Raw genomic sequence first — 14,282 nt, forward strand, 5'->3', positions numbered from 1 at the left:
AAAAGATGAGTTAGACTTGGCAAGAAAGAGAAGAAAGGAGAGGAGCAAAAGATAGACCTAGGCAAAGAAGGCCAAAAAGAAGAAGGAAAGCTAGAGAAAGAGAATGAGAAGAAGAAGAAGGCAAAACCAAATGCCAAGAAATGGAAGTAGGATGCTAGAGCCAATATGATAGATGATAATGAGGATGTCTCCAAAACCCCCCAAGCTAAGCCCATGGCTAAGAATGAAGCAAACCTTGCCTTCTATCCGATCAAAGTAGGAACCAAGTGCGCTTTGGAAATAGAGTCATTGGCTATACCTTTGAGCTTGGAGAGGCAAACCCTTATGAGGTTGGATAGAATGAGTCAAAGAATGAAGCCTCAAAGAAGGGAGAGGGAATGCTCACAATATGGTCTAACCAAGGTGACTTAGTGCCATAAAAGGGAACCTTACTAATTGAGCCTTGGAGAACTCTCCAACTCACTCTTAAGGTGCATGTCTTTGAACTATGGAACCCGTTGGGAACCATACTCAATGTTGACAAAGATAGAGATGTTAGTATTCAAGCCGCAAGCAATGCAAGGAGTTGTCATCTTGATCCTATATATCCATGACATGCCAAGCACTCCAAACATGGGTGTCACTCCAAGTACTTCAATGATACCTCTACTTTTGCAATCCCTAATCCATTCTAAGTGTAATGACTTAGTCCATATCCCCCAAATAATTTCAACTATAAATGAGACTAAGAAGAGCCAAAGAGATGCCATGCATCAAGATCACACCTTTGGTGAAAAAACAAGTTGAATCAACCAATTTTTCCAAGTTCAAGGCGGCAAGCAAGCAAGATCCAATGAAGAGACCAAGAAACATAGCCGAAGCACTTGACTTTGCGATGAGGGTAAAGCATCTTGGCAAGAAAACCAAGAGACCAATTCCCTAAGGCCCAAGACAAAGGCAAAAAGAAAAGGAGAAACTACACAATGAGCAACCCAATGGATTGCCTCTCTTAAGGCGTGGCACAATATGGTGACAACCAGGCCACCACGTCTTGACCCCAATAGCATGACAACTTGGGATGATGCCTACAAAGCTTGGCATGCAAAGCCATAAGCACCAAGCTAGATAAAGTTAGTACTATGAAGCCTCCACTCCTCAAATGTAATTGAGTTGAGGGTGGGCTAGAATGAGAAAAGAATAAAAGAACTAAGTCTAGATGGGTAGACCTTAGCCAACTTGATAGGAAAAGTTGTGTTAAGACCCCCAAGTTGGAGTGCAACAAACACTAAACAACTTGATAGAAAAGGCTATGTTAAGACCCTTCTAATGAGTCAATTCCTAGACCAATAGACACTGACTAGCTTAATAGAATGAGTTGTGTTAAGACCCCAAAATAAGTCAAGAAAACCACCCTTAGATTGCTAAGGATAGTAATGCATTAAGCAAGGGTGAGTGTAAGGGCTTTGTAAGTATACCATGGCATTGCCTACAAAAACACCTTTATAGGGAGTAATAGTCACTCAAGCTCTACTTGGATTGTGCTTCTACATACAACTCCTTGGGCTTAGTTGTGAGCCCTCACATATGTAGCATCACAAGGGTTAGTCATGAGATGTGCCTCAATGTTGTATCTTTTTATATCATGAATACAAAGGATTCCTTATTGATATATATTGTTTGTATTTCTATTGTGCCATTTCTATGCCGCCTCATGAATAGGTTATGACTTGAAGTCCCTTGAACGTCCATAACCAGAGGGGAGGGGATATTGTACAATGCGAGGGGAGGGGGTTCAAAATCTCAAGGAACCCTCCCCCTCATGTTTTTCGGGTCCAAGGGAGTACCACATAATGCAAGGGAAAGGAGGTCCAAAATCTTGGTGAGCCCTTCCTCCCCCCTCGTGTTGTTTGGGTCTGAGGGGTACCACACAATGGGTTTGAAATTTAGAAGGAACCCCCCCCCCCCCCTTCATGTCGTTCAGGTCCATATAATGTACTACACAATGAGAGTTGAGCAAGGTTCAAGATCTCGATGACCCCCCCATTGTTCGGGTTCCCTCCCCTTGCATAATGCGGGTTTAGTCTCTTTCATCTAATTTTTTCAATTTTTCACCGTTTGGAGCTCTAACATTGTCTTTTCACTTTCTCATACAAATAGCTAGGACAAAGTAAACTGCCAAAATGGTATCATTACAAAGGCCCAAGAGACCCACGATATTAATGAGATCAATGAGACTCGTGAGAGGTACACTAGTATGCATGATGAGAACTATGAGGTACTAGATATGCATGGTCCATCGTTGACATCTTATTACCTCTACGAAGGATGCACCAATAGCAAGACTTGAGTGCCATTCAATTTGAAGAGGAGGATATTCTAGTGCTTACAGACCTCAAGGTCAATAATCGTGTAATGATTCCCATCCTAAGGTATATTCATTAAGTCTTGAAATTTTTTGCATGCTTTTCTTGGTATCAAATGGCTTGAAACTTATTATTTATATAATTTTACAACTTAATTCTTGTAAATCTTTCGTTTAATCAATACAATAGTTTTTATCCTAGACTCCCTACTATCTATGCTCTTGTTATCACAATTATAAGAATAATTATTATATATGTATAACGATTGAATTTATTTTTTATAATTTTTTTATATTATTTAATTACTACATGTTCATAGCTTGTCATGCATAGCTCTGCATATCAAATGGTAGGGACTAATGTGATTTATGTTTGGTGTAATAGATTATCAAATGAATATATTATTTTGTTAAAAAATGCTTATGGTATGCAAGGAATATGGCACTCAAGTAGCTCATAATTATTTTATGGATACATGGTCTTCAACATTATGATTGTATATGCATAAGTGCTAGTGATTATTTAAATACTAATTTATAAAATCCTAGAACTATTATTTTATGCATGTATATTTTGATTAGATTATAAAATCCTAGAAGTATTATTTTATGGATGTATATTTTGATCTGATTATAAAATCCTAAAACCACTATGGAAGAGGAAAACCACTTCAAGGTGGTGTGTGGATTAAAGCATGTTTGAGAGAGAAGGAGAATTGAAGAAAATCACCTTTGAGAAAGTCTATTTCACCTTGGAAAGGATGAAAGAGATTTTTTTTTGTGCTTGAAAATGAGATCCCTTGTATTATAGCTCTGCCCTGCAATCATTTGGGTGATGCTTGATGAGGGATAGGGAGAAGACCTTTGATGCCCTACAATCGTTTGGGTGATGCTTGATGAGGGATAGGGAGAAGACCTTTGATGCATCAAAGGTCTTCTCCCTATCCCTCATCAAGCATCACCCAAATGATTGCAGGGCAGAGCTATAACACAAGGGATCTCAGTTTCAAGCACAAAAAAAAAATCAAAGGTCTTCTCCCTATCCCTCATCAAGCATCACCCAAATGATTGCAGGGCAGAGCTATAACACAAGGGATCTCAGTTTCAAGCACAAAAAAAAAATCTCTTTCACCCTTTCCAAGGTGAAATAGACTTTCTCAAATGTGATTTTCTTCAATTCTCCTTCTCTCTCAGACATGCTTTAATCCACACACCACCTTGAAGTGGTTTTCCTCTTCCATAGTGGTTTTAACAAGGGGAGAGAGAGAGAGAGAGAGAGAGAGAGGTATAACTAACACGTCTATGGTACTCTTATTGCTCTAAGGCTCCAAAATCACCCAAGATTTTTCCTACCCCTTTAGCTATCGACACACATTTCTAACATCATCATTTTGACAATAGTTGCAGCCGTCTTGATAATCATGCTACCATACATGCCAAAAAATCGGCACTATAATGTGCAACAAACAGCACGTTCATTTTAAGCTTTTATAGCTTAAAGTTTATAAGCTTTAATAAGCTTATTGATTTCATTACTTAAGGGCCAAATAGCAAGCTTTTTGGGGGGGAGGGGAGGGGAGGGGAGAGACTATTATATAAATCCCCTTTTTTCCTCTTAATCCCCATTCCTATGTAGGGGCACTAAAGACTTCTTTCCGTACACAATAAGGCATCCTTAACCATTGTTTGTGCTCAAACAAGGGCTGAAAATAACCAATCATGAGGACTCCATCCATATGTAGAGAATTTTGTACTACGAGCTACTTTGAAGGTTGTTTCTAAGTAGATGTCTTCTTTTTCATTCAGGGTCATCTTTGACGAGTTCTTTGTTAAAAACATGAGTAGCCAATTGTCATAAAACTCATGTTCCTTTGCTATCAATTGATTGAAGAATATTTCAAATATTGTTATTGCTTTTGAAGCTTGTCTATATGCCACACTCGTTTGCAAATTTATCCACTTGTTATTCTTCCAAGCATATTATTCCTTGAAGATGACATAGCCTTCGCATACTAAAGAAATGAATGGTAAGTCTCCTCTCCCAAAGATTACTCTTCAACAACAAATTAATCTCCTACATCACAACTTGGATGAGGTTACACATGTCCTTCACAAGCGGGAAGTGCAACAGATTCTATCTATTCAAGACAAAGATGACTACATTGAACATATTCTTTGTGGCATCTTTGAAGCACAAAAAAATCCAAAAGGAGATACGTATTAGCAATAAGTCTTTTCAATTTGCAAAATTTGATGGTAAGAAAGATGACAAGATTATTTTATTATAGTTAAGCTAGATTAATGATTACTTTGATCAAGAATCATTTCTTGAGAAGGATAAGCATAAGCATGCCACAAGTTATCTGTCCAATAAAGCGTCCCTATGGTGGAATGTGCTCCACCAAAGTGTTGATCAACGTATTATATGGGATGCATTCAAAAATCATTTCAAGGATTCTTTCCTACCCCCTCAATTCCAACTTAATGCTCAAATACATTCGGTAAACTTTTCATAGCAAGAAGATGACAATGTAGTTACTTGCACTAAGCGGCTTTGGCAATGACTTCTGTTGTTGTAAATACTAGAAAAAGTTTCAAAAGGTACGCTCTAATGAAAATATAAAGACAAAATTCAATCAAGTATACAAGCTAAACTTCATTCTCTTAAGCCTATCTCTTTATTTAAAACCATTTTCATAATAACAACCTCAATCTATAAAAGCCTTTCCTTCCTTTTCATTCAATTGTTGTTTCATCCAATTCCACACCTAGAGGCATTACGAACCAACAACCTAGAGCACCCAAGGTAAATTTTCAAAATGCAAATCACAATATACAACATAAAAAGCTTAAACTTACTTATTAATGTTGTGGTCATACTGGCCATCTTCATATAAATTGTTGGGTTAAACTACCCAACAACAACAATAATTACAACATCAACAACATGACAACCAACAACAACATCACTACTCAATTATACAACATAGAAGAAGTGTCAAACTATGCTCTTGATTGGACTATCAACTCTCTTCAAAAAGAGGTAACAATTGAAGGTAAGCAAGATGCGCATGTTTCTCTACATGCTTTATTAAAGATACAAGACAATATTCAAGATTCCGATATAGTTATCTTGCATATGAGGTAGCTCACATGATTTTATTTCTAGGAAATTGATTAGAAGACTGCATTTGAAAACCACTCCATCATCGCATTAGGTAAAGTCTGCTCTCCAAGGAATAAGACATAATGGAGCCTGTGAAGTTAAAGGTCTCAAAATAACTAGGGATCCTATTTTAAAAAACGTATAATTTTCTTGTGACTCCTTTATTGTCTTCTGATATCATTCTAAGTATGCCTCCTCACCATTAGTATAACCGAGACATTGACTATCATATTTATTCAATAACCTTTGAATTTCAAGGAGACTGTATCACTTTGCATATCAACAATAACTTGAAGTTATTCCCCTTGATTTCACATATCCAAGTCAAGTGTGCCCTTAGAAAACAAAGAAAATCCTACATGATTTATATTACCAAGGTTGAAAATTTTGAGAATGCACTTCTTACATGCTCACAAGGCATTTTCTAGCTACCTATAAGGGCTGCTTTGTCAATGACTATCCACCTTAGTTGCGACCGTCTTAAGGTGAGTTAGACTACAAGAAGATAGAACTAATTCATCAAGTTTCATGTCCACATAAGGCATCTTATAGACATATCCCACTTCACCAAAAGAAAATATAACGGTAAATCACTAAACTTCTAGACAAGAGTCACATTCATCTTAGCTCATCACCCTTTGGATCACATGTACTTCTTGTAGAAAAGTAAAGTAAGAGGTATTGCATATACATTGACTATAGGATACTTAACAAAGTCACTATAAAAAATCGGTATCCTATATTCCATGTTGATGATTTGCTATATAAATTAAAGGGAGCTTTCAGTTTTAGAAAATTTGGTTTAAAAACTCGATACCATTAAATTAGAATGGACATTATTACATTATTAAAACTACTTTCTATATACAGTTTGCACACTATGAATTTGTTGTAATGCCTTTCAATTTAACAAATACACATGCAACTTTTACTAAGCTTATGACTAAAATTATTATTGATTATCAATATTTTATTATCATGTTTTTTATAATATTTTAATTTTTAGTAAATCAAAAGGCAAACATAAAGAATATTTAAACGTAAGTTTTCGATTAACAAAAAGTCAATCACTTGTATGCTAACCTGCAAAAAGTGTATTCTTTTAAGACCAAATTGAATATCTAGATCATATAGTTTTCGTCCAAGGCATTAGTGTTAATCCAAAGAAAGTACATACTATTAATAAATGGCATGTCTCTCAAAATATGCATGAAGTTTGTTTTTTTCTTGGCTTAGTTGGTTTTTATAGGAAGTTTGTGTAATTTTTTTTTATTGCTTTGTTTCTAACACTTTTACTTCATAAAAATATTGTTTTTCATTGGGAGTCTAGTCAACAAAAATCTTTCAACTCTTTGAAAATATTTCTTGGTTTATACTCCTATCTTGCAATTATCTAATTTTAATCAACCTTTCTTTTTTGTTGTTATTGATATCAATGGATCGAGAATAGGTATTATACTCATGCAAAATGACCATCTCATTGCCTATACACGAGCCGCAAAATTGAAACCATCCGAGTAAAATTATAGCACCTATGATAAAGAACTTTAGTTGTTATCCAATGTTGTAGATATTTAAAAACATTGCCCTATGGATTCAAAAGTTTTAATAAAAACTAATCAACAACCAATAAATCATGTTTTATCTCGATCATTAATTTCTAATAGGCATATTAAATGGGATTTATTTATTTAAAAAATTTATCCTATGATTCAATATCAACCAAGATATGTTAATGTTGTAGCTTGTGCTCTTAGTTGTCGTCCCTATGATCATGTTTCTACTCATCATATCCTTAGTCTTGACAAGATAAAAACTATTTACTTCAATCATATGTCTTCAATAGCAATTTAATTTTTGATTCCATGATTTCTACTTACTCTTCTAATCCTGATTTTTGTAAAAAAATTGGAAAAGATAAGTCGTACAAAGAAGAGAAATGTATAGCCTATTTTTGGGATGTCTTTTGTATTTTGAGAACCAAGAAAATAAAATTAAATACATACATAGGAATGTGCTTACCTATGCATGGGGAAATAATTGTACCCAATTGGTCTCTCGTGCATTTCTCTCTCAACTCTACTCTTTGACAATTAGTTGCCCATGAATTTTCTTCAATTTTTGGCAAAGCTATGATGATTTCTTCCAGGTCTTTTGGTCCAAGAGGGAACATCCATTATGGATGTATGCCCATGGTATAGAGATTGCAACTTATATCTCGTGCAATACCTTGTGATAGCATACCATGAAAGCTAAGGAACTATTTTATATGTTTTTTCTAAAATATTTTAACTTTATGTTTTTATACTTTTGTTATTCTCCTTGCCTTATTCAATATCACCAAAATGAGATATTTTCTAGCCAATTCAACATATGGGTACCATGATAATGTGAAGTTCCTTAAGCTTATAAGAGAGAGGGGGAAGAAAGAGTGTGAGTTACTAACTTTGTTAAATCCGTTGAGAAACTCATCGAAGGCTTTGAGGTTATCACCCAAGATAACAAAATGTGAGAGAATATACATATAGTTACAAAGTACCAAAGCAAGGTGACGACCATAGTTGTGGATGAAGGGTTTGCTACTACAATGTCAATCTTGGATCCAAACCAACAACATAAATTTATTTTTTCTTAAATTAACTTATTATAATGTTAATGATCTTATTGTTAGTCTCATTTTGTACAATTTTGTATAGGGTGACCATATGGCAAATTACACAAATAATGATCTTGTTTTGTTTAGAGCAAAAACAATTGAGAAACTAATCAATTGCTCAACACACAAATGTATTGATACCACCTATCTATGTACCTCTCCCACCTTGTACATTTCCCAAAGAAGCCAAAAGGAAAAAAATCCCATACATTTGGATAATGTGGAGCTAAGTGATGAGATAAGTATAACATTGACCATTTTTGAGAGTTCAAGTATAGAAAGAATGCAAAGATTGTAAATTTGTCACAAGTTTGTATACAAATCAAAAATTAGCTTGTATATAAAATAGTCTTACAATTAAGTACAATCATTAATAATAAGATTCAAATTCGTTTTATATTGCATTTTGTCAATGTTACAACTATTGTATATTCTTATCAAATAGGTTGTGACAAGAGAAAAACTTGTTTTTTTATAATAATATTTCCACATTAAGTACTTTTCTTTTCTTTCGAAGACATGCATATAAGATTTAGCATTATTAACAAATTAAAAAGCATGTATCTTAAACAATACCACAATCTTGGATTACATATTACATTTGCTTTGTAACCGTTGTACTTGAATGAATAAGTGGTAAGATACAAAGTTTTCATTTGCTAGGTATATTCGCACTTAAATGTAAAGATACACTTACCATTACACTAAGCATCGTTAAAAGCTCATCCTCTAATCAAACTTTTAACATCATCATAGGATTTTCAATATCATTTTATTAAATTTGGATCAATTGCTATAATCTTTTCATCTACAATATCATCTCAAATTTTGTGATTTAATCATATATTTACAATCAATTTTTAATACACTTTAAACAAAATTCTACACTTCTTTCATTCAACTTTGACCTAAAAAGCTCATGCATTTCTTTGATGTGACCTAAAAAGCCCATGCATTTCTTTGATGTAATAAAAATTCATGTTTTTCAAATATCATAAAAGAAGTCCAAGACAACATGTAATGTTATGAAAACTGATGTTTTTCAATTATCATAAAAGAAGTCCAAGAAAACATGTAATAATATGCACAAGTCCAAGACAACATGTAATGTTATGAAAACCGATGTTTTTCAAATATCATAAAAGAAGTCCAAGACAACATGTAATGTTATGAAAACTGATATTTTTCAATTATCATAAAGTCCAAGAAAACATGTAATGCTATGAAGACTGAACTTCACGTATGTACTTGTTATATTAGGTCAAGTATCTTTGAAAATCTATATATAAAGAGAGCAAAAAATAAAGAGAGATACTCAGAGCAAAAAATAGAGAGATACTCAGATCTTTGAAATGATGAGAATTAGAGATAAGAAATAGAAATTAGAGAAAAAAAAGAGAAGAATAGAAATTAGAGAGGAGTCTAGAGAAATGAGATGAAAAATGAGAGACAGAGAGAGAGAGAAAAAAAAACACACAGAAGAAAGAAAATTTAGAGAAACTAGAGAAAGAAGGGGGGGAGGTAATAAAGAAACTTGGAGAGAATTTGAGAGGAAAAAATGAGAAATTTAGAGGAAAAAAACAAAAAAGAGATTCAAAAAGAGTAGAGAATTAGAGTGAAATAAAAGAAATTTAAAAACACAAAAATTCAAAGGAGCGACACAAACAGCGTCGACTCGGTAAAAATGTTCAGCTTCTTAAGACATTTTACAGTACACCCACCAGGATTTCAAAGCTACATCCCAAACGAAGGAACGATATTAATTGGCGAGTACTGCAACCGACGACTCTATTTCGAATAGAGCTTATTCAGGACGCCGTCGATTTCTGAAGCTAAAAATAAGATTGACTCGGTCTAAGCTTTTAGAGACTATGCCGTCACGCAGCTCAACGACCGCCAGCGACGCCAGGAAGCTGCTGTCGGGAAGCACCCACCAGGATGACAGTCATACCAAGAATCACCACCAGTGCAACATATAGATGTGTATACGATTGCCGTCCACATATCTTACCCACTTTGGTGGGTGTGCTTGCAATCTTCCTCTTCTCTCCTTCCTGTCAGAAGTGCCTGTTCTCATCTTGATCGCGTGCACAAAGGCTCACTTCCTTGGTACGAGTGTCAAAGGTTAAAACCACATTTTCCTCTGCCAAGTTGCAAACTTACTAGCCCAGGCATTCCTCTGGTACGCTTCTCTATTGGGTTATGGCTTGAGGAATGTGCTCTTGATTGACTTGTCATAATAACTTGACGATTACAGAACCAAATCATCTAAATTTCAATCTCACACTTAAGATGTAAAAGACAAAATCCATAACAGACAGAAACAAGCAGACAAATCAGTTTAGCTTAAATGAGAGCGATTCTCTCAAGCAGGCAGAACCTAAGCTGTGAAAAGCCGGACTCAAGAACTAAGTGGCGTATCGTTAAGACCAAAATCAAGGGACAGTCTTAAGATTAAATGTAGATATTATTCCACGCTCCAGCTCCTGAATGTTGTGTCTAAGGTCGAGCCATTTTTAACAGCCACACCACACCTTAATTTCTAAGGCTGAGAATCCTTCTACACATGTCGTAAGGCATACAGATGTGCATACAAATAAGTTACTAAAAGGGAAAATGCAGTTCGACACGTTACTAATAATGAGTTGTCACCACAAACCATCCCCAAATGCCCAGCAAGACAAGCCATTTAGGAATCAAACTGGAAAAATCCATCACCTTAAACAAGGCATACAAAATGTGTTGTAAATACCAAAATGAAAAATGCAGTCAAACTCCTACTATGGAGTTGAGTAATCATCTAAAAATACCATGATTCCTGTTCTCATTATTTGCACCATTATGAATGAACCGAGCCATTCTCATGTGCGACAATGTATCCGGATCAAAATTTGGAGACCTCAGAGGCAGCTACACTCTGGGTTGTCGTCATTATCATATCCTAAAATTGTTAAGGATCTGTGCTACAGATTATTAGCCGCCGCCACCAGAGCCATAGGTCTTACCGAAAAAGATCAGCTGCAAGCGATCGTAACCAGCCAACACACCAGCACCAGCAATGGCTCGCAGAATATTAGCTCCTGCACCCTTGAACAAGGACTTAGCACCCTCTTTCTGGATAATCTGACGGAAGCAATCAAGTGAGCCTGAGTATTTAACTGCTTCCCCAGATGTCATCATCATACGACGCCTCACTGTATCAATAGGGTAGGAGGCCAGACCAGCACCAGTAGTGATACTCCAGCCAAGCAAAAAGCTTGCCAAAAAGTTATCCTGCACAATCGTGTAAAGAAATGGATGTAACCAAAAGCGGACTAGCTCCAAAAAGACAGGCACATAACATCATTATAAACAAGAGGATTAAGGGCTTGATGCAAAGCTCACACCGAGGAGGCATCATTATAAACAAGAGGATTAAGGGCTTCAGGCAAAGGTCACACCGAGGAGGAAAGCCTACAGGAGATAGGAAACACCACAGAGATAAGGGCTACGTAAGCACATCAAGAAAACTAGCACGACAAGGGATACTACTAAAGATTAAGAACAGTAACAGTGATAAGGACAAAAGTCAACAGTTTTCGGACCGATAGGTAGTGTAAGGTCAACCCAATAACCCCAAAAAATGGGAGTGCATGTAAATGCCAGACATCTTTAACCGCTGTGTTGTAATCTTTACCTGAAGACTGCCAATAAGCACAACTGGCTTCAGAGAGTCGTACATTCCGAAGTATAGACCACGGTATACAATGATTCCAACGCAAGAAATGTTGAATCCACGGTAAAGCCCCGGAAGACCGTCAGACTTCAGAGTCTTCTTGTAGACATCCAAGAGTCCATTGAACTGACGTTCCCCTCCTTTCTTTGCAGCCTTGGCATCATTGGCAAGGCGAGTCCTAGCATAATCGAGGGAATACACAAAAAGGAGGGAAGAAGCACCGGCCGCTCCACCAGAAGCCAGGTTACCAGCAAACCAGGCCCAATAGCCATCCTTGTCCTTCTTAAAGTTAAAGAGCTTCTTAAAGTAGTCCTTAAACGCAAAGTTGAGAGCCTGCAAATAGATTATACAGAAGAAATCAAGCACGTATGAAAAATAGCTTGAACAAATCAGGGTCTTTTAGACGCTGTACACTAAATTGCGGACCTCTCACGAGTTGAAGCAGAGGACAACATGCAATTACCTGGGTAGGGAAGTATCTGATAACATTAGCAGTGTTTCCACGCCACAAGGATATAAAACCTTCCTCCTGGATGGTTCTTGAAAAACAGTTCGCAATCCCCTTGTAAGGTTCCTGAAGCCTTCCTGCCTTGATCATCTCATCTTGATTTTGGATAAGAAGCTTGACACGTTCTATGGGGGCAGCTGCAGTCTTTGAGACAGCTGCAGAGACTCCTCCCATCAAAAAGTCTACGGCAAAGGCATATGGACCCTTCTTCTCCATGGGAGCAGCCACAAACACGGGGTCTGACGCAGCGGCAAGCTGAGAGCAGGCCCTAAAATCCATGGGACGCATGTTTGAGGCCCATGGCTGAGTTATGCGGGTGGATCTAGCAAACCGGGACACTGTTGGAGTGTACAGTTGCGAACTTCTATTATCAGCTAATCTCGCACCAAGGGTGGTGTACCCACACAGCTTTTGCGTAACGGTAGGAGCTCCTGGTTTTTCCGCCATTTCAGTTCACTGCAACTTGAGTACAGACATACACAAAAGTAAGGACTTCAGATTAGGACATAAATTCAAAGAATGAACCTTCGACCTTCATGGCCTACTAAAACAGACCACTTGGGAGAGTAATTCTCAAGCAGTAAGTCCAAGACAGCTTAATTAGAGTTAGATTCCTACGAAAGACAAACAAGTACAGTGCATCGCAAAAAATACCTCACAATACGGCCACACAAACCGCTAATCTGGTAGGGTGCTCTCGTTAGACAAGAAAGCGCTTGCTATAATCTAAAGCAAGCACGTTAAAAATAAGTCACGATCAAACATTCAAAGCATAAGTTTCTTAAACTTGGTCAGATCCGATCTCTGTAGCTACGATGTCTTAACATTTGCAACGGCAAGCTACATGAATCTGTCTGAATCTGTCGTAAATCAGAGCTGCCTACAGATAGCTGAAGCACGTGCGGTGCATGGTGCAGATCAAATACCCGAGAGACAATCGCACCCTGACCACTAACGAGACACAGGACAACCAAAACCTGACAGGGCGGGGAAGAAGCGGGATAGATCCGCGAGGGATTGTGAATCGTCTACTGAAAGGTAACAGATCTGAAAGCCTTAAGCAAGGCATTACACAGACAGAAACGTGAGGCATAAGAGGTGAAACACCCGCAAGTACAGAAGACATATGACAACGAAGGCCAATTTTAAAGCTTTATCAGTTAGGCCTGCACAAAGAAGGAAGAGACAGAGAACGTAAAAAGACCTGCACTGCGTGATGCAAGGCAATGCAGTACGATGGAAACACTGGACCTCACAAGAAAAGGATCCGCGAGTGCGCGAGTCATCCACGTAAGAGCTTCACTAAGTAGCAAACACAAAGCTGCCAGGAACCACGTGATAAACGAAGAAGAAACAACACGAAGGCTCGTCAAGCGACAAGCAAAAAGCAGAAACGAACGACATTACAGCTGAAGGAGCGAAGACATGGAAACATGAAAACATGGAAACAGAACAAAGAAAAAGCACGAGGAATACCTGAAAGAACATGCAGGCGATGGCGTCTGCGGGCAGGTCCGCTGGATCTCTTCCCCCCGCCTGCAGCTACAACAGGGAGAGGCACACAGAGAGATGCGCACAGAACGCAAGGGCAGGCAGAAGAGACCGAGAGAGAGAGAGGGAGAGAGGGAGATAAAGAGCGGAATACCACTCCTTTTTAGGTTTGCCCGATCCCCAATCCCTGACCTTCCCTTCCCTTCCCTTCCCTTCTCACCGTGGTGTAAATGAGCCCTGCGCCCGTTCCTCGTTGTTTCCTCGCGTTTGGCCAGGACCTCCGCGGCTATAATTTAGGCGGGTCCAAAAAGGCTTTTCGGATTCTAGCTTTCCTAAGAATTTTAGGTCATTTTGAATCAACCCCCCCCCCCCCCCAACCCAATGCGGAAATATCTGAGCATTTCA

At 37.6% G+C, this 14,282-nt stretch overlaps 1 protein-coding gene across 2 annotated transcripts; it reads right to left on the reverse strand.

Annotated features, from left to right (window-relative positions):
- Positions 1–10,851: 10,851 nt before the first annotated feature.
- On the reverse strand, positions 10,852–14,074 carry LOC148027807 (ADP/ATP translocase 1, mitochondrial-like). Of its 2 annotated transcripts, none has more exons than XM_087689506.1 (4): positions 13,863–14,074; positions 12,342–12,848; positions 11,840–12,211; positions 10,852–11,436 (listed from the first exon to the last, which is right to left on the reverse strand). In XM_087689506.1, the coding sequence occupies exons 2-4, from the start codon at positions 12,831–12,833 to the stop codon at positions 11,137–11,139; spliced, it is 1,164 nt and encodes a 387-aa protein (XP_087545632.1). In that variant the 5' UTR covers positions 12,834–12,848; positions 13,863–14,074; the 3' UTR covers positions 10,852–11,136. The 2 variants fall into 2 exon arrangements, with proteins under 2 accessions (XP_087545632.1, XP_087545631.1); XM_087689505.1 differs by having other exon boundaries at positions 12,342–12,842; positions 13,863–14,073.
- Positions 14,075–14,282: the final 208 nt, after the last annotated feature.

Source organism: Lygodium microphyllum, chromosome 12, assembly GCF_053477565.2.
Source record: "Lygodium microphyllum isolate KBCC chromosome 12, Lygodium_microphyllum_v1.1.10, whole genome shotgun sequence".
NCBI lineage: Eukaryota > Viridiplantae > Streptophyta > Polypodiopsida > Schizaeales > Lygodiaceae > Lygodium > Lygodium microphyllum.